We start from the raw sequence: 18,614 nt of genomic DNA on the forward strand, positions 1-18,614 counted from the left end.
ATTTGAGCCTTTTCCCTTTATTATTCTGTTGTCTATTCATTAAATTCAGTTCAAATATGTTCATTACCTTGTGTACCACTTGCAATTTAGGAATTTATCTTTCAAAAGCCTTGTGAAAGAATATACTATTTCATATGCTCTGTTTGTATCTATTGCTGATGCTGTTGAAAACCCTCTAAAAAGTTAGTTAAGTAAAACCTACTTTTCTTTATACAATTTTACTGTCCCCTAAAAGTATTTTACCATGACTCTGCAGTGTCACAGGTAGGTTTGAGATTAGTCAACCAGGTTCTTTTCAGTTAATGAAGAAACCAAAGTCCTACAGCTTCTTGTGCAACTTCAGGTTTGCAATGACATCACTGAGGGAATCTCTGCTGCTGCAGTCGACACTAACCCTCTTATCAGGTGCTAGAAAATAAATGACTTGGGTGGGTAGGTTAGAGGATAGACAGGGAAACCCCTGACCTTCCAACTTCACCATTAATTTGATTTGTAAATCACAAATGTGCAAGTACTTTGATTTAACTAGTCTGTGACAAACTGGGATATTGAGGAGATCTCTTTCCTAATTTTATGAAACCCAATAAGAAAATGTTAATGTAACCTAAGATTTAATGCTGCAAGTATAATTTTTTTTGTTTTTTTTTGTTCTTATTTCACTGCACAGTCACACGAGCGTTCGGAGAGTGGAGAGGTAGCTTTTATCAAAGAACTGGTTAAGAAGATTCTAATAGTTATCGCCAGACCTGCTCGTCTTCTTGAGTGTTTGGTAAGTGTTCATTTAGTAAGCATTCCATTTAAATGAATTTGCATATATCAGCCTTTACTTCTTTACTGTCTGATATAACATGCTAATTTCCATTATAGCTACAAAACAGTTAAAGGGCTGCCTGATCTATTATATAAAGAATTATTACGGTACTGTACGTTGAGAGTGGTGCAGTAGACATCTGTAATGCTTCTTCTCCACGATTTCAAGTCATATACTGTACTTATAGCCCTTCTTTGTTCTTTAAATTTTTTAAAAGGTTTTCTGGTAGTGCACAGCAATCAATCCTATAAAAGTACTTCTTCCAGATTTTACTTATTCATATGAATCCTTGAATACATTCCACATTCTGCCACATTATTATTGCACAATAGTTTTCTTTTATAAAATTAGTATAAATGCACTTGATAATCTGTGATTTTGTGTTGACATTAATCCAGAAAAATCAAAAGAGCCTGGTAGAAATTGTATTATACCCCAGCACCTATCATTATGGCCCTGGGCCATGTGCTGAATTGCATCCTTCATGCGGCTCTTTCAGTGAGCAGCAGATTACCATGCTCTTTCATTTGAGCTCTCTGAGAGATGGCAGAATGAGGATTCCTCCTCCACACAGGCTGCTGGTGTACAGTGCAGTACAGAGTGGCAGTACAGCGCTGCTTCAGGAATATGAGCTTAATTTCTCCTTTCATCTCCCCATTGCTTTTGCTTCTAAGGTTTTTCCTTATCTACTGCTACTTCTGTAGTAAAAGTTAGCATTAAAAATAAACTACAGTACATCTAATATCGGATAAAGTAACTATGTAAATAATAATGGTAACAACAACAACAATAATGATAATAATAACTGTAGTTTTAACAATGGATCCTGCTTAAATTGTAAGTATTAGAATTACATTTGATAGGCTGCTCCTCTTACTATGAGATTGCAATAAGTAAGGTTAATGAGTCCTTGCACAAATGCACTGTGTATAGCCTTGTGTATAATCAATAATATGGAAACGGCACACATCTCCTTTTCCACATATATCTAAACCAGTATGGAGACTTTAACCCAAGGACACAGTAACTCATTGAATCCTGCATAGTAGAAATCCTTGTCAAGCCTGGAGCCAGGACTTACCTACCTACTGCATGTTCCTGTCAGTCAATAGAAATCATAGAAGGAGATCGAAATCACTGAGTGCCAGGAGGCCTCATGCCGTGATTGAAAGCATTGCACCCCACTTCTCTTTGTGACATGAAATTAAGGCTATGTGTCTCCAGGAGCTGATCAGCTATTGTTAATCTACTATGTGCAATGCCAGTTCCTATGGCCAGGTGGCATGTTCATTTGCAGGCTCAGGATGATCCACACAATCTTGTAACAGTGGACTGTGCAAAGCTGCTGGGCAACCTCACTTTCAACCTCATTCACTTAACAGTTTTTGAGTTGTTGTTTTTTTTACTTACCACTGTGATAGCATTGTTTAGCTCTCTAGTCCCATTTACAGTACGGTATGAAAAACAGTTGTCGCATTTTGGCATATGTAAAACATACTCTGCTCTGATCTATGTTCCACATGAACCCCAGAATATGCTGACTGGCCTGTTCTTCTCACTTATTTTATTGTCATCGTTTCAGGAGTTTGACCCTGAGGAGTTTTACCACCTCCTGGAAGCAGCGGAAGGTCACGCCAAAGAAGGGCAAGGGATCAAGACAGACATCCCGCGCTACATCATCAGTCAGCTCGGCCTCACCAGGGACCCCCTGGAAGGTAAAGACACCTCTGAGTGATCTGCAGAGAGGACATTATGGGGACAAAGTCAGTGTTTGTGGTGAATGTGGCACAGCTTGATTCTTCCAAGGTTTAAAAATAGTTTTCAGTTTGGAAAAGGGCTGAATTTATCACTTCAGAATTGCAATAGCTAATTCTGCAGTATCACACTTACATGTGGCTTGTTAGCCCCGTAACTGTTTGAGATGGGATTTTAAGCTGAAAAGCATTTGTGTATAAATAAAGCTTTATGTATGTGCTAAACTCATGTTGGTTCTAATCATCCAGACCAGTAAAACTAGTACCGATCGGCTGTTCGCAGTTTCTGCTGGAACCTGGACCACCTGAATAGATGATCAGTGTCTCTGCTTTTTTATGGGAGGGAGTCTAACAATAGTTCTTTAATTAAGATAAAATAACATACTTAAAATTGTTGGCAATTGAAAACAATATTGATAACATCATTAATACTACTAAAATGTCTGAGGTCAGTTTTATTTAAATTAATTGAAGGCTTAATAATTAATTAGGCTACTGTATTTAGCAAAAGTGTAATACTAATCTAGCACCCCATGATACATTATGATCTTGCTTAAATGTATTACCATTTTCAGTTTTAAGAACTTTATAAGATTTTAAGCCCCATTTTGGAATCCCATTTTGTGTTTAATTATTTTCTCCTCTTTCTTTGGTATTGACTTGGCTTATGCACTATGCCGAGAGCTAAGTGTTATGAAGTACATTTCAAAACCCGTGTTCTATCTGCAAGTAGAGTTCCACTGTAGTTAAACTTTTTTTGTGGAGCTAAATTTAAGAATAGCCAAAAACATCTTGTCAAACTTTAAACCACATACCTGTATTTCTTTATATTAGAAAATGCTATAAACATTAAGTTGCAGTTTAAGTTTGTGTCCTTCAGGTTTACAGTGTTATATTTCACCAGGATGGAGAAAAGAAAGCCATGTATTCTACTGGCTGTTTCTTTATATTGTGAATTGCTGCTCTTTCATGAGTCCAGTCGTATTACTGTTCTAATGAAATCCAATTGTAATTTTAAGTGTTAGGTTTCCTGATTAAAAATGGTTAATTATACAGTTCCAGTTTACTCCCAGATTGTGTCTTGAGTTTTGGTGGACAGAAGCTGCTAAGGTTTGCAGACTGAATAGTGTCTAGTCTGAAAAGCATGATTACTCGGTGAATAGCGATTTTGTGTGTATTGTGTTGAACAGATTGTTACTGACACCACACTTCATCTCTGCTTGTGAAATGCTGCATTAATTATTGGTAATTGTAAATTTACTTTCCACAAAAAGAAATACCTCAACAGATTCACACACTACCAGACAAGTAGCACTGCAGCTCACCAGCTCCCATGAGAGAGATTTCTCCATTCTTTTCAAATGAGTGTTTCTGTCTTCTTTTTCAGCACAGCTTTCACAAAAGGGCAGAAATCAACTGAATAAAAAGGGGACAGATGGTTAATGGCATTTTAAATGTGTATTAGTCTCTGTGGGGACAGTAAAATGGTCGTTTAACTTGGCACTCGCATTGCTGGCTCCTGCGGCACATCTATTACTCCCTACAGTTTGCAGACTATTAGACTTTAGATAATTTGTGATAATGATTTGTTCTGGAGTTGTGATTTTCTTAAAGATATTCTACACGTGTTCAGCTCTTTTCCACCCCATTGCCCTCATTGAGAAGAGCTTTGACGTCAGCTTCTCTAGCTCAGTGCTTTGAAAAAGTAAAAATACTGCTCTTTTTGAAAGCGTTATGTCTAAGATATCAAAAAGAAGGGCTAATTAAGAGATACTGTATGCAGTGTGGGTCATGAAATAGTCTTGGATGGATTTCATTCTGTACATTGAATATCTGTTTTCTGCACTAGGGTAAATCATAAGATTCAGCAAGATGAAATTATTGCAGGTTAAAGTAGAAACTGCTTATTTCTAGAAGTTATTTTTTTATCTGTAAAAATTTTAGTAATGTCATTTTTACAGAAATATTGGTGACAGATTATTAGTAAGTGGGATATTAGATTTGAGATTTTTTTTCTAAACTTAAATGTTTCTATGAGATGTTTTTATAATACGAGACAAACCCTATATTGAACCAATATTGACTTTTGCAACTCTTCCTCAGAAATCGCACAGTTGGCCAGCTATGACAGCGGAATTGCAGAAACTCCTGAGACTGATGAATCTTTGAGTGTAAGTAGCTTAGACACCTTGGTCTTGAAGTGTAATAACAGTGCCATGCAAAATCAGAGATTAAAGCAGACAAGAAGACGTATGTTGTCATACTACATTCTAAGAACTGCTTCTTAGACAAGAGCAGCAATTCACGGGAATTGTACTGTGAAGTGCAGCTCAAAAATATGTTTTGGGATTTATCACAGCTTTAAGATAGTCTTTCAGTTACAGAACTGTGTTCCGCCAAAGTAACTGAGTTGTGCTCAAATGTTTCTGTGATATATTGTCCAAAAATGAGCACATCCAGCGAGTCTGTATGAATAGTACATCTGATTATAATCTTCATATACTGTACCTGTGATTTAGGATTAGATCCTTTGTAAGTAAAGAGACTAAATACAGTGTTTAAAGTATTGCTCCAAATATATCTCAGATACTGTAAGATGTTTTATATACTGCTGTGTATTGTTTGGTTTCTGTGTTCCCAGAGTGTTAGTGTACCACTAAAGTCTCGACGTAAGCCCTGTGAAACGGATTTTGAAATGATCAAACTGATTAGCAATGGCGCTTATGGGTAAGTAGAAACTGGATCTCTACAAAATTCCTTGTATTTACATAGTATGTTTTTTCATTGGTGATTTAGAAGTCACTAATACTGTACATTTGAAGTATGTCAACAAAACATGTATGCACTTAAATATGGGATTGTTTTTTTTTATTTTACATAGTTGGATCTTTAACTTTGTTGTACCCAAGGTAAATTAACACTGTACAGTATTTGAATAATTACCTATAAAAAAAGCACAGCTAAGTAATTAGATGATAACAATGATAATAAGGATAACTGATATTCTTAATAAAATAGATGTTAAATTAGACTGTTGATAGACGTGTTTTAGTTTCATGATGGTTGTTTAAAATGTGTTATTAAATTAGATGTTTCCAAGTAGGATACAGTAAAAAGTTGCTTCAAGAGCAACAAATGTTGATTTCACCGATTCATTGATCGATTGAACTAAAAAATAACTACTGCACAGCAGTGGTTAATGCTTCAAAAAATAAACATTGATTTTACCTGATAATTTGCTAGTATAATAAATTTGATTCTGACACTCCTAATGTAAAGTACTGGACGCACTGCCCCATCAAAATATTAGAGAATGCCATGTTCCAAAAAAGTGACCCAATTTCTTCTACACTACATAATTGGCCAACATGTGGTAAGTACAATGATCCTTAAGGACTGCAAAGTAACAGGAGACCAGGCTTTTCTTCAGTGTGCTTTGTTATGGAAAGCAAGGCTGCTGTAAATGACCTTGCATGAATAATGATTATTTGTGTACAATATGTATCTCTGAAAGAAAAAAACGATTTGGCTAATATGTCAATTCAGACAGCCTCAGGGTTTACTGGCAATAGGCAATGCAGTGTATGGTGGATGAATCTACTGAACAACTACTCTCATTTCCATGCAGAGCTACAGTATGTCAGCTGTTGCTGGCTACAGTAAGCGTGTTCATATCTCTGTAGATTTCTGAAATCATCTGGTGGAATAAACCATACAGTGTGTGCAAATGTAAATTATAATGGAGATGGACTGATCCACTATTAGGTGTACAGTAGTTTATATTTGTTAGTGGGGAAAGGTAGTACTTTTCCTTTAGGCAACAAAAACATAGAGGATAGACTCTGCCAGCAAGTTCTGGAGCCTAACCACTATTTTTCAGCTGGTCATTCATGAGTTGCAGAAATTGGACCCCAGAATTTCTGTACCTGAAATATAATATTTCAAGATGTAGATTAATTGATTTGGCTCATTGCTTAAAATATTTTTTTCACATTTGTATACAAGTAGGAAGTGAAGTGGAAATAGGAAGTGAACAGGCACTTTGAAAATTGACGTTTTATGTGAAAAAGTGGGATGACAATGTTGTCAAATTGTTTAGATGTTGCTAATTTGTCTTAAAAGAGATAACTAAGGAAACAATCGAAAATAGAATCAGTAGGTAAAGGCAAACTTAAAATGTGTCTTTTTTTTCCTTTTACGCAGTGCTGTTTATTTGGTTCGTCACAAGGAGACAAAACAGCGATTTGCAATGAAGAAAATTAATAAGCAAAACCTAATCCTGAGAAACCAGATCCAGCAAGCCTTTGTAGAGAGAGACATCTTGACATTTGCAGAAAATCCATTTGTAGTGAGCATGTATTGCTCCTTTGAGACCAAGCGACACCTTTGTATGGTGATGGAATATGTTGAAGGTTTGTCAGATTTTCTGTTTCTTGTCTTTTTTTACAGCATATGGCATTTGGTGTCACCAGAAACTGTACAATTAATTTTAAAGATCCATTATTATCTGCTTATGCAGTTTTATGTACAATTAAAGCATGCAAGTGCTGAAAAGAAAATGGGAACTTTAAACAGGAGATACACAAAGCACTTCTACCACAGTCACATTTTTAAACATATCATGCAGTGATGTTTTTTTCTTTTGGTAGAAATGATAGTATTGCTATCTGAAAATGTATAGGATGTATTTTTATTTTCTTTTGAGTGTCTTGCAGTACGTTTTGGAATCTTATAATGTGTGGTCTCACAGACTGCTGAAACCCATAGACTTGTGTTTTAGCTAAGTCATGCCCACAGCTACTGTAAAATGACCTCTCTCTTTCTTGTGCCACAGGAGGTGACTGTGCCACTTTATTAAAGAACATGGGCCCTCTGCCGGTGGATATGGCCAGGATGTATTTTGCAGAGACAGTTCTGGCCCTTGAGTACCTCCATAATTATGGAATAGTCCACAGAGATTTGAAGCCAGACAAGTACGTAAATAAGCATTCCTTATATTCTTTGATTAGCGAAAAACCAAAGCCTGAGATGTGCCAGAAACCCATTTCTTTACCAATGTCAAGAATGTTTTGATCCATTAAAGATCTTATTTTCAGTACAGTATAAATTGGAGTCTTTGCGTTCTTCTTTATTATTTGTTCAACATTATTGTCACAGATTTTTAACTCGCTGGCTAAAAACAAACAACTGAACTGCTAAATAGTTGGCTGTTTTCTTCTTTTTATGTATTCTTATTAGACAAAAAGTGCTGGAAATAAAAAGAGTCTGCATTTTAGGTTGTTTACTTGCGGCCCTGTTTAATCTTGCAGTGGCTTGCAAAATATATTCAGACCCTTGCTATGGTGTCCAATTTAGTAAAATTACAAAATGATACATGTACTTTAAAATATTACTTTTTATTCTAAAGACTAAAAACAAACTGTTTCTGTTGATAAGTTGATAAGTCTTTTTGGCTAAGTCTCTACCAACTGTGTGCTGTGTTGGTGCCATTTCTGCCTATCCTTCCTGACAAATTTGATGTTCTTAAGTGATCCCCAAGCAACTTGAGAGACCTTGAGGCAGTTTTCCAACCTTTCTGCAGATTCCCAATAGGACTGAAGTAGAGACTTTGACTGGGCCGCTCAAGGACATTTCTTATTCCTAGAGTATGCCACTCCAGTGAAGCTTTGGCCTTGTGCTTTGAATCATCCGTCTTACTGTTAGGTATATTTTCACCCCCAAGCCTTTAGTTTCAAGCCTTTAGTACACTGAAACAGGTTCTCCTTTAGTATTTGTCTATGCTTTGTTCTGTCCATTTTTCCTTCAATCCGAATAAGCTTTCCAGTCCCTGCTGAGGAGAAGCATTTGCATAAAGTGATGCCGACACAACCATATCTGTAGGGATGGTGTTGACTGGGAGACATGTTTTGGGTCTGCACCAAACATAACACTTTGTATTTAGAGCACAAAGTGCCAATTTAATCTCATTTGAACACAATACCTCTTGCCACATTTTTGCAGGATGACTTAGGTGATTTGTTGCAACCTCGTGCAGGATATCAGATGGGTTTTTCACTATGCCGTACAATTTTGTGGTGTGACTGGGATATTAGTGACTGATGCACATTTTTCCCCATCTCAGCCATTGAACTAAGTAACTCCTCATCTTTCTAACCTGGCTGCTCAGTTTAGAGAAAGGATGTGATTAGGCAGAATCTCAGTAATGCACCTTTCTGTTCTTGATGATTTGAAGAATATGCCAGTGTGACATCTACATTTTTGTACTCTTCTCATGATCAGTGCTTTTCAATGACAGTGCCTTGCTTTAAAAGATCCTTAGTATTCATGAGTGGGACTTTGCTTAAAACGCTCTATCTGACCAAGGAACCTCACAGTTTTTATTCTGAACTAATGAAAACTGCTATTATTGAACACAGAGACAACACACCTACTGTAATTCTGTGGATACATTTTGTTCACCTAAATTAATTTAGGATTGCTACATCTAAGTGTTTGAATACGTCTGTATATACAGTATAACTAACATTAATTGCTACTTCAAAGTGTTGTGACTGTAAGCTTTAAAGCAACTAAATTTGAAAACTGTACAAAGATCTGAATACTCTTTTAAGGCACTGTATGTTTGGATTTGGGTTAAGTCATTTTTGATGTTTTTCTTCTTTTGAAGACCATGGCAGTGTAATTACATATATTAGTCTGTTAATTTAAAATATCTGAGTACTTACATTCACACAGGAAATTACATTTCTGTGAAATCAGTAATTTTGTAATGGTTTCATTTGGAATCTTATTGAGTTATGAGCTAAGTTTTACATGTGGGCAGAACTGGAATAATACTGTCACATTTCAGCCTTTTGGAGAGCTACCCTTGAATTAACCTTATTTCTATTAGGCTTGATGCTGAATTATGAATTATATTTTAAATTGAACTAAAAACATTAAATGCTCTCTTTGAAATGTTCCATCTCTGATTGTATTAGTCACACTCCTGAGGCAATTTATTTTAGCCAGTATGGGATTCTCATGAGTATATAAATTGCTTCTATTCAATAGACTGCTTGTCTTTTCAATAGGAACATTTTTTTATTTTTTTACCACGAAGGTTATGAAACTGGTTTGAAGTTTGAAGCAGGGTCTCTCTGCTTCATGACAGGAGGATAAACAGCTTGTACAATACTGCTTTCTCTAAGCTATGGTGCTCCTGAGTTTTAAAGCAGCACATTGAGCACAGTTCACAATTATTCAACCACTTCACCCTAGATAATGAAATTAGCCCTAACGGATGTGTGTATAAAAAAATTCTCATTTTTCTAACATAATAATCTTTTTTTTCTTCCTTAGTTTGCTAGTAACATCCATGGGACACATCAAGCTCACAGACTTTGGACTGTCCAAGGTGGGATTAATGAACATGACAACTAACCTGTATGAGGGGCACATTGAGAAAGACGCAAGAGAGTTTCTAGACAAACAGGTTTGTGGGCATAGCTAATATTTTAAATATAGTTTTAGATTATAATTCTCTTAATTCAATAAGACAAGTCAAGAGTATCAAAAACACTTTCTTAATACCTTTGTATGTTGTGTAAATGACTTAAGGTACAGTATAATTGTAAAACAGAAAAATGTGACAAGTGATTGTCTTCTGCACATTTTATAAAATGCTCTTTGTGCTACAGCATCCCAGAGCAAATTATATTGAGAGTTTCAAAATCTGGCTAGTGTGTGCCAGATTTGATTTAAATGTACTATTGCAGTAGCATTTAGTTTGCTTCTTGAATTCTGGCTACAGGATATGTGCGATTATTAGCTATATTTAAACATCTTAGTTTGTGTCTATTCAAGATTAAATAACCTCTGTTATGTTGAAAATAATATTGTTGAGATGTTTCATTCAAGAACTGTCAAAAATGAAATTAAAACTATGTACCTTCACCCCTCTGACATTTGACAGTTCTTTACAGTTGAATAATTGACAGTTATTTTCAAGCCTTCTCTCCTTGTAGCTACCTTCCATTTATCTTCCATTTATCATTTAACTTGTAATTCTTATCATTGAACACAGCTCTTATTTTTAACATTATGACAGCAGAGCATGTTGCCAATGCCTCAGACTTCACAAAAGGAAAGAAAATAAGCAAAGTATTTTGAGTGTTCAAAATGCATTTGCGTTACTTCGAACATAGTTGTCTGGTATCTTTTCAACAAAAGTTACAATTTTTCTGCATTTCATGTATAATGTTAACTGCTATACTAAGTTAAACAAACTAATTATCATAAACCTAAAAGTGTTATTATTTTGCCAGTTCAGTACTCCTAAGGTAACAATGAGTTATATTTAACTATTTTCTAGACCTTGGGAAAGAGTTATACTGTAAGCAAAGTAATGGAATTTCATTTTTAATGTATGCAATTTTTTTATAATGAACAGTTTTGAGGGACAAATGACCTTTTGTAAAGAAAGAGATGAGTGAATGTGTATCAGTTGGTAAACTGCAAGACTGAAATGCAAATTATATTCCATCTGGGATTAGTGATCAGAATCACCTACTGTATATACTCTGTTTAAGGGACAGGTAACACTAACCTACTGTATAATTAGTTATCATTCAACCTGTCTTTGAATGAAATGGAATCATCAGAAGGCAATGTTAAAGAATTGTTGTGTTCCCCCCCCAAAAAAAAATAAAAAATGTGAACCGCTTTATTTGGTAGATAGCAGTATTAAAAAAAGCAATACATTTACCTCTATAACTATTGCTGTTGTTCTGTGGGGAGTACAGTAGATGCCTCTTGTATTGTACTAGGAGTTATGAGGAAGTGTGTGTACAGTACAAAGACATGCTCCTCTAACCCAGATCTCTGATATCAGTCAGGATTGAACAGAGCCAGAGAACCAAAGGGAATGGCAAGTATACAAAACTGTTAAGCAAAATTCACTGCTTCTGGTACATGTGCATTCTGCTTGCATACTTAATAAGCTAGTTTTCAGAATGAAACCCACCAACTGTCTACGAGATCCCATTCCTTCAGGATCCAAGATGTAGTTTCACACATTATCATTGTCTACCTGGTCTGTGACCTCATCAGCTGATCAAGCACTATATCCACAAGATTCTGAAATGACAGCTTAGGGAAACTATTAACACCCTTGAAAGCATCCTAGAATGTTTGGGGTACTGGGCTATTAGGACATGATCATTGGATAAAAAATAAAAAATAGAAATATCTGCATTGCATTATGCAGTTATTGTATGCGTTTTTTATGTTCCACTCAAATGCATAGACCTATAAAAATAGGGTCTCTCACTCTGCTGCACTGCTAATGCGCTGGACTCGCTGTTGCTGTAGATTGCAGCGTTGACAACAAGACTACACTACTTTACAGTCCAACTTCACCAAGTGCACCTGCTTCATGTGTGGGGTATGCTGGCTTAGACAAGATGCAAACTGAATCCTGGCTGATGGCTATGATTGCACCTGTCACAGAGACCAAACAAGGTCGCACAGACTTGCTTTACAAGGTTATTTACAGAGTTATTCAAAACTCTTAAAAAAACAGAGATTTTCAGTTCACATCTAAGATAATCTAAGGCACTCATAATGTTGACTGGAAGAGTTCAGCACTTTGACGCTGGGCCATGCTTCATTAATCTAGTCTGTCCATCAGAGAATCGATTCCCTTTGCATCCATTGCTATAGTCTGGATTATTCTCCTAACCACACTGTTTTCAGCAATGCACATTATACAAATATTATATTTCAACTTCCAGTTAAAAGGTATAAGTACCATCTAGTGCACATCACACTTTTGCTTTCAGTATATAAATGGCATTGCAAATTAGACACCATATAGTTATTTGCACTGCTAAAAGTACAAACGACACTCTAAATGTCCTTGCAAGACAGTAACTGATAAAACTACTGGTATTGTGATTTTGACTACTGTGAATGTTAGTGTATATTTCAGATTTAAATGCAGTGCAGTTTTTCATTAATGAATAGCACCTAGAAATGGAATGCTTTTATAAATGTTTTGTTCTGCTAAATTATTATGAATGAGCCTACAATGGAATTCCAAAATGATTGGATTCCTCCATACATCTCGATTAGCAACAGACACTGCACTCACCATTGTTTTTTAATATTCCACAAGATTCTTCTGGAACGTTTTCCTTCTTTAGATTTTACTAGTCAAGAAATGGCTGTGATATGAGGGGTAAGATATTGGTCTTCTTATCACTCTCAAAGATACTGTACAGAGAAACTCCTCTTTGTTTATGAAAGAGTCAGTAAGTGCCAGCTCTTCCCTTGTTGTAAATGTTGTGTTGTTTGCAGGTGTGTGGAACTCCAGAGTACATAGCTCCAGAGGTTATTCTGCGCCAGGGTTATGGAAAACCAGTGGACTGGTGGGCCATGGGAATCATCCTGTATGAATTTCTGGTTGGCTGTGTGCCCTTCTTTGGAGACACTCCCGAAGAACTGTTTGGACAAGTTATTAGTGGCAAGTGCATTTCTTGTTCATTATGCAGAACGAGCTTTCCAGAGAATATGTACGTGTACTGTACAGATGGTAGACTAAAATAATATGTACTCTAGTGTGTATTTGGGGTAATTGCTATGCAAAGATGATCATTTCTAAAGGTGTAGTCAGTCTATATTCTAGCAGGTTAAATAATTGTGCCTTTAGTGTCACTTATGAGGCCTGAAGGTTCCAGACAAGAGCTAAAGCAATAGGGCTTGAAGCACCATTCCAGGCCTCAGGTTTCAGAGACTAGTGTGGCAAAAACTGTATTTGAATAAGTAATAGGTTAATACCTTGCTGAAAAGAGAAGAAAGAAAACACAACGTTTCGGCCGTGGAGCTCCACGGCTGAAACCGCAAACTGCTTTATTCCTTACATTTCCTTTGGTTAAACAATTTAGACTCGTAATTAAAAAAAAGGATGTTAAGTACTCGTTGAAAGTATGATCAAGGTTAACTGAATATTCAGTTCCTGCAAATGATCTCTTAAAAAGGGATAAAATACAAATCAAACTGCACTTAAAACACTGGATTTCAATTTTGTATTCTTTAGCCATCACTAGAAGATTTCTTTGATAAATAAAAAAAAACAGTATGTGTTTATTTAATGTATAAAAGGAAAGGGGTGTAGTGCTGTTTGTTTGAAGATGGAGCAGCTGTTCCCTCCACATCTAAAATTCAATAACCTTTCAAACATAAGCCCCTAAGCCAACCCGTATGGCTGTGGAGGCCTTGCAGTGAAGCTAGATGGTAATTGAATAGACTCCCCAGCCCTCTCACCTGCTGTTTTCAGAGTTCCCTAGCAGTTTTTGAAATCCCCAGCTTTCCATTGTATGCCCCCCAAAGTTCAGAAGGAAATAAAAGCCCAATTATTTCCCTCGTAATGATGTGTTCCACGAGCGGTTTGTATTTTGACCTGCCCTGGTTGTGTTTTTGAAAACAGCATGGGTATCTTTAGAGTCCTCCTGAAGGCAATGTGGGCAATCCCCATCAATCTCTTGAAGTCAACTCAGTTGCTATACTGAGATTCATTAAGCACAGCAAGCAACTGTATAAACAGGGAACAGAGTTTAGCTCCCTATTATGCAGCACTATGTAAATGAATGGATTTATATTGTATTTTTTTAGTTTGGCTTTAAAGGGCAAGGGAATAGATGGTTAATTAAGGGAAGAAGAACGCACTTAGAACTGCTGCCATGGCCTTAAGGTTCAAATGCATATTCATGTTTTTCTTCCAAATCTGATTAAAATCTGTGGTACAAGCTGCTGGCTAGACAATCATGGAAATAACTCAATTTTCTAATTGGTTTGCCTCACACGTCCTCAGGCACTCTTTCGCAAGTGCATACAAATGCTTTCCTGTTTGCTACAGTAAATATAAAAGGGCCCCATTTCTGTTGTTTAAACTGCATGTTTTATTAATTTAGTGATTGTTCATTGTTCAGAAATTTAAAGAGTTGAGTATCACAGCATACATATGACCTAATGTCTTCTTGCATTTCTGGATGCCAGAAGATATTTAAAAGGTTCATGCACTGGAGAGTGACCTAAGTCAGGAACTAAGTCAGTTTTGAGATAAAAGAAGTAAAGTAGTAATGAGATCTCTGTGCTTCAGAAGTGAACAATGGTAATTTCAGTGTGAAAACACAGGAACAGAACATGCCACTCACCCATGACCACAGGAAGATAGTAACGAAGCCTGTGAAGTGGAAATAAAAGGATTCAGACTGCTTTAGTTTGAGCAAAGTAGAAAAAATTCCCAGTGAATTTCTAACTGAATCTAAGGTAGCTGAATTAAATACTATGGGCATCCTTCTACAACGTTATGATGTATAGCACTGTACCATTGCTTTTTTTCGAATTTGAAAGTCGCTTAACATGATTTTCTTCACACCAGTAACCGGGTGTTTTGTAATTACATCCTTTGCCCTGCCTGTTCTCAACCAGATGAGATAAACTGGCCTGATGGGGAGGAAGCTCCTCCCCCTGATGCCCAGGAACTCATCACGCTGCTGCTCAGACAGAACCCTCTGGAGAGAATGGGCACAGGTAAGTCTGCGCTGTCATGCAAGTGCAGCTACAGTATATTTTACAACTCCCACTGAACCAAAACAGCCAACAGGGATGCTAGGATTAACCGTAATGGACATATCTGTGATTATATCCATTACCTCAAAAATACTGTTCTGTTCAGGGCATTTATAACTTCCCAAGGTCAAGCTTTAAAAGTCTGTCGTAAGTTTGATATCTTCAAAATATGTTGTACTGATTATGTTTTTATTATAAATACATGCTGTATTTATTAGTGTCATTCTTGCGATCAGTTAATTGTTAATTGACACTCACTAAGGGAAAAAACTGCAGTCAAGACCCAGGTTCTCCATTTTCTTGGGTTTACTGAAATCCTTTTATACTGTAGATGCTGGAATTACATTGGGAACTGTTTACATAGGGGATTGTTTTTAGAATTTCCCTTTTCCATTCATAAAACAGATAAGATCATCATAGACAGCATTAATGTATGTCATGCTGGTGGAAGTAATATTTTTTATGCTTAAGCCTAACCTGAGTATAAGCAAAAACCCTGCCATTTTGTCAGCGGTCTGCCTTAAACTTGATTAAATCAAAACCAGTAAGCATTTTTTGTAATCTTATGGGAAGATTTGAGATAACAGAATCTGTGTTCAAATGGAGACCCTTCTCTTTAAAAGGAGACATTTTCAGGAATATTAACCTTTTAAGAGCAGTGGCATTTCAGTTATTTTTGAATAATATTGCGTTTAAGAATGTATTTGGCTGATTGTTTTATTCTATGTGACTTCCATATATACAGGTACCCAGTTTTACAACTGTGTGTTTTACTGGATTAATCCATAATATATATACAGTATATGTTTTCTGTTTATTTCTAAATAAATATTTAGGAGAATCACCTGTACTTCTCTTCACATTTCTTCATTTAAGTTACCACACTGCTGAAATTGCTTTGTTTGCTTTGTTTTTCTTTGAGGTGGAGCCTATGAAGTTAAGCAGCATCAATTTTTTTACAATCTGGACTGGAACAGTCTCCTGAGACAGAAGGCTGAGTTCATCCCACAGCTGGAGTCAGAAGATGACACCAGCTATTTTGATAGTAAGTACCTGTGTGTAGAGTTGGTCCTCAGTTTCATTTACAACTTGCTGTGGTTATCTTATTTTGCAATTCCTTTCTGAGACAAGTTCCACAATAAGGTCTGTTATGAGCACAAAATAAGTTACTGCTAGTTCTTCACATTTTTGTTATGTGTACTGTAAGCAGTTCTTTGAACCAACTCCATTCCTACACACAGCTCGATCAGAAAGGTACCATCATTTGGAAACTGAGGAGGAGGATGACACAAATGATGAAGACTTTAATGTGGAGATAAGACAATTCTCCTCCTGCTCTCACAGATTCTCTAAAGTAAGTCATGCTTTAAGCACAGCTTGTGTTTTCTTTTGCATAAAACATTGCAGCTACAGAAACATGTCTGTAGTTATATATTGGTATGACATGTTATTCTCTTTATGAGTTGAGCAGTAGTTATGCAATATGTTAACTAGATGAACTATAAATCACTGACTTGTATATACTATCACATGCATAAAGTATTGTTTTTTGAACACTTAATATAATTAATTTACACAGTCAACCACACAGGATGATAAATCTTAAGATTTATGTGCATCCAAAGTTTTAACACAAACAATCATCCTCTTTACAGCAGTGCAAGGTGAGCAAGTGACATTTGCTTAATTTGAGATTTAGACTGAAACTTTATCAGGAATAGAAACATGTCAAATCAAAGATCTCCTAGTTACAATTATTACAATCTAAGAGGTATGTGAAATCTGCTAAGCTAATACTGATTATTAGACACGTTTCTAGCAGTAATACAGTGTGGGTGCTTATACCCATAAGTGCTGAGTAAGTCCTAGCTCTTATCAAAGACTGCTTTTCATTTTATCAGCAATTGTTTTTATCCTTCTGATCAGTCTTTTTAGAAATGGGCAATATCATTGCTCTCCAAAGCTGTAGTCTTGTCTGATTTTGATGCCAGGTCTTCAGCAGCATGGACTTGGTGTCCCGCAGCCAAGTAGAGGAGAAGGGAGAGCTGGGTGAGAAGATGAAGAGCGGAAGTCCTCTGACTGTGGACTCTCTCAGCTGGACGCCTGAGTTCAGTGAAATGTAAGTCACAGAAATATAGGCCTGATCTCCCACTTGAACAATTACATTACTAAATGTTTTCTGCATCCTTTTTATCTCCACAAAATCTGAAGATGCATCTTGTTACAGTTGGATTTACTGGCACAACTCTGTCACTTCTAAAAGTCTGTAGTCTGAACTTCCAGATCAAGTTGAGAGATTTCTCTGGGGTGAGGTACATCAACGAGCAACCCCGTCACATTACTTTCATCACCTAATTCATTCTGACACTTGATTTCAAAGAGGAACTTCAATTAAAAAGGCCATTTCAATGTTATCTCATTATTATAAAATGAAAAGATATAGATAGGTAAGACTTTATTGATATTGAAGGGAAATTGATGAACAAGGTGTTCACAGGTAAGAAACAAGAGTCACATACAGAGGGGGCACCTGGATTTGAACCAGGGACCTCTTGATCTGCAGTCAAATGCTCTACCACTGAACTATATCCCAGTAACTGCTATTTATTATAATATCTAAACTTCTATATCATTTTGGTACGTTTACTGTGCTCTGTCTTGATGTCACACTACAGCACCAGCATGTTTGTGTAATGTGAGCACATCTTTACCAAAATGCAGATGGCCATGGCAGCATATGTCTGTGGGCAGACATACTATACCATCTCTTGTTTTAAATGGGTGTAAATACAGCATTACATTAAACAATATATTGGAGTCCTTGAGTTTTCCAGATCTGGAATGCAAGTGCAGATGCATCCAAAGTGATGTTCTAGCAGACTTCAATGTATAAACTGCATTTGGCTTTTGGCAAGATGGAGTTGCATCTATGTATTTCAAGTTGGCTTGGTCTACAATAAATTAGTGGGACAATGCCATTGTTCTTGAAGGATGTTTTTAAACCCTGCTTATAGTGAGGGGCTAGTGGTATGAAATGTATATCTCATCAGTTCTTCAGTGTTAAGATTTGAGGAATGTTCTGGCCAGTAAAGGTCTACCTCTTTGTTCTCCACATGTTCCCTGCCAGTAAGAAAGTTGACTGGCGGTTTATTTATTTATTTATGAATATTTTTGCAATAGTATAATAGACATGAGTACCTTGGCACCAAATATTGAGTGCAGCATAATTGTGCTATTGCCATAGTCTTTTACATTATATTGCAGATAAAAGGGTGTTCATACTGGCACTGGAGACACAATTTTTCTCTGCGATGCTGAGGACCAGTATAGCAATGGCTTCGGTCAAAATCTAAGATTCCTAGTTTTACAACTGTATAGACAAAATCTTTCTAGATCCACCTCTGAAGGAAGTAACATATGTTTCACTCTGTTTTATA

General features: G+C 36.4%; 1 protein-coding gene and 1 non-coding gene across 17 annotated transcripts in view; one reads left to right on the forward strand and one right to left on the reverse strand.

Annotated features, from left to right (window-relative positions):
* mast4 (microtubule associated serine/threonine kinase family member 4) overlaps positions 1-18,614 on the forward strand; it is a 194,209-nt gene that overhangs the window by 164,001 nt on the left and 11,594 nt on the right. For 15 of the 16 annotated variants that reach the window (XM_088629312.1, XM_088629313.1, XM_088629314.1 and 12 more), the window contains 12 exons: positions 668-769; positions 2,394-2,526; positions 4,669-4,736; positions 5,207-5,292; positions 6,769-6,977; positions 7,400-7,538; positions 9,907-10,039; positions 12,904-13,069; positions 15,037-15,138; positions 16,100-16,222; positions 16,419-16,531; positions 17,169-17,296. In XM_088629312.1, the coding sequence (XP_088485438.1) occupies positions 668-769; positions 2,394-2,526; positions 4,669-4,736; positions 5,207-5,292; positions 6,769-6,977; positions 7,400-7,538; positions 9,907-10,039; positions 12,904-13,069; positions 15,037-15,138; positions 16,100-16,222; positions 16,419-16,531; positions 17,169-17,296 (1,502 nt within the window). Of the gene's footprint in view, positions 1-667; positions 770-2,393; positions 2,527-4,668; positions 4,737-5,206; positions 5,293-6,768; positions 6,978-7,399; positions 7,539-9,906; positions 10,040-11,437; positions 11,474-12,903; positions 13,070-15,036; positions 15,139-16,099; positions 16,223-16,418; positions 16,532-17,168; positions 17,297-18,614 lie in introns of all 16 variants that reach the window. The other variant, XM_088629328.1, reaches the window with a different exon arrangement.
* Positions 17,699-17,770, reverse strand: trnac-gca (transfer RNA cysteine (anticodon GCA)). Its single transcript has one exon. It is a non-coding gene; the product is annotated as a tRNA-Cys (tRNA).

Source organism: Lepisosteus platostomus, chromosome 4, assembly GCF_059453375.1.
Source record: "Lepisosteus platostomus isolate fLepPlt1 chromosome 4, fLepPlt1.hap1, whole genome shotgun sequence".
Lineage (NCBI taxonomy): Eukaryota > Metazoa > Chordata > Actinopteri > Semionotiformes > Lepisosteidae > Lepisosteus > Lepisosteus platostomus.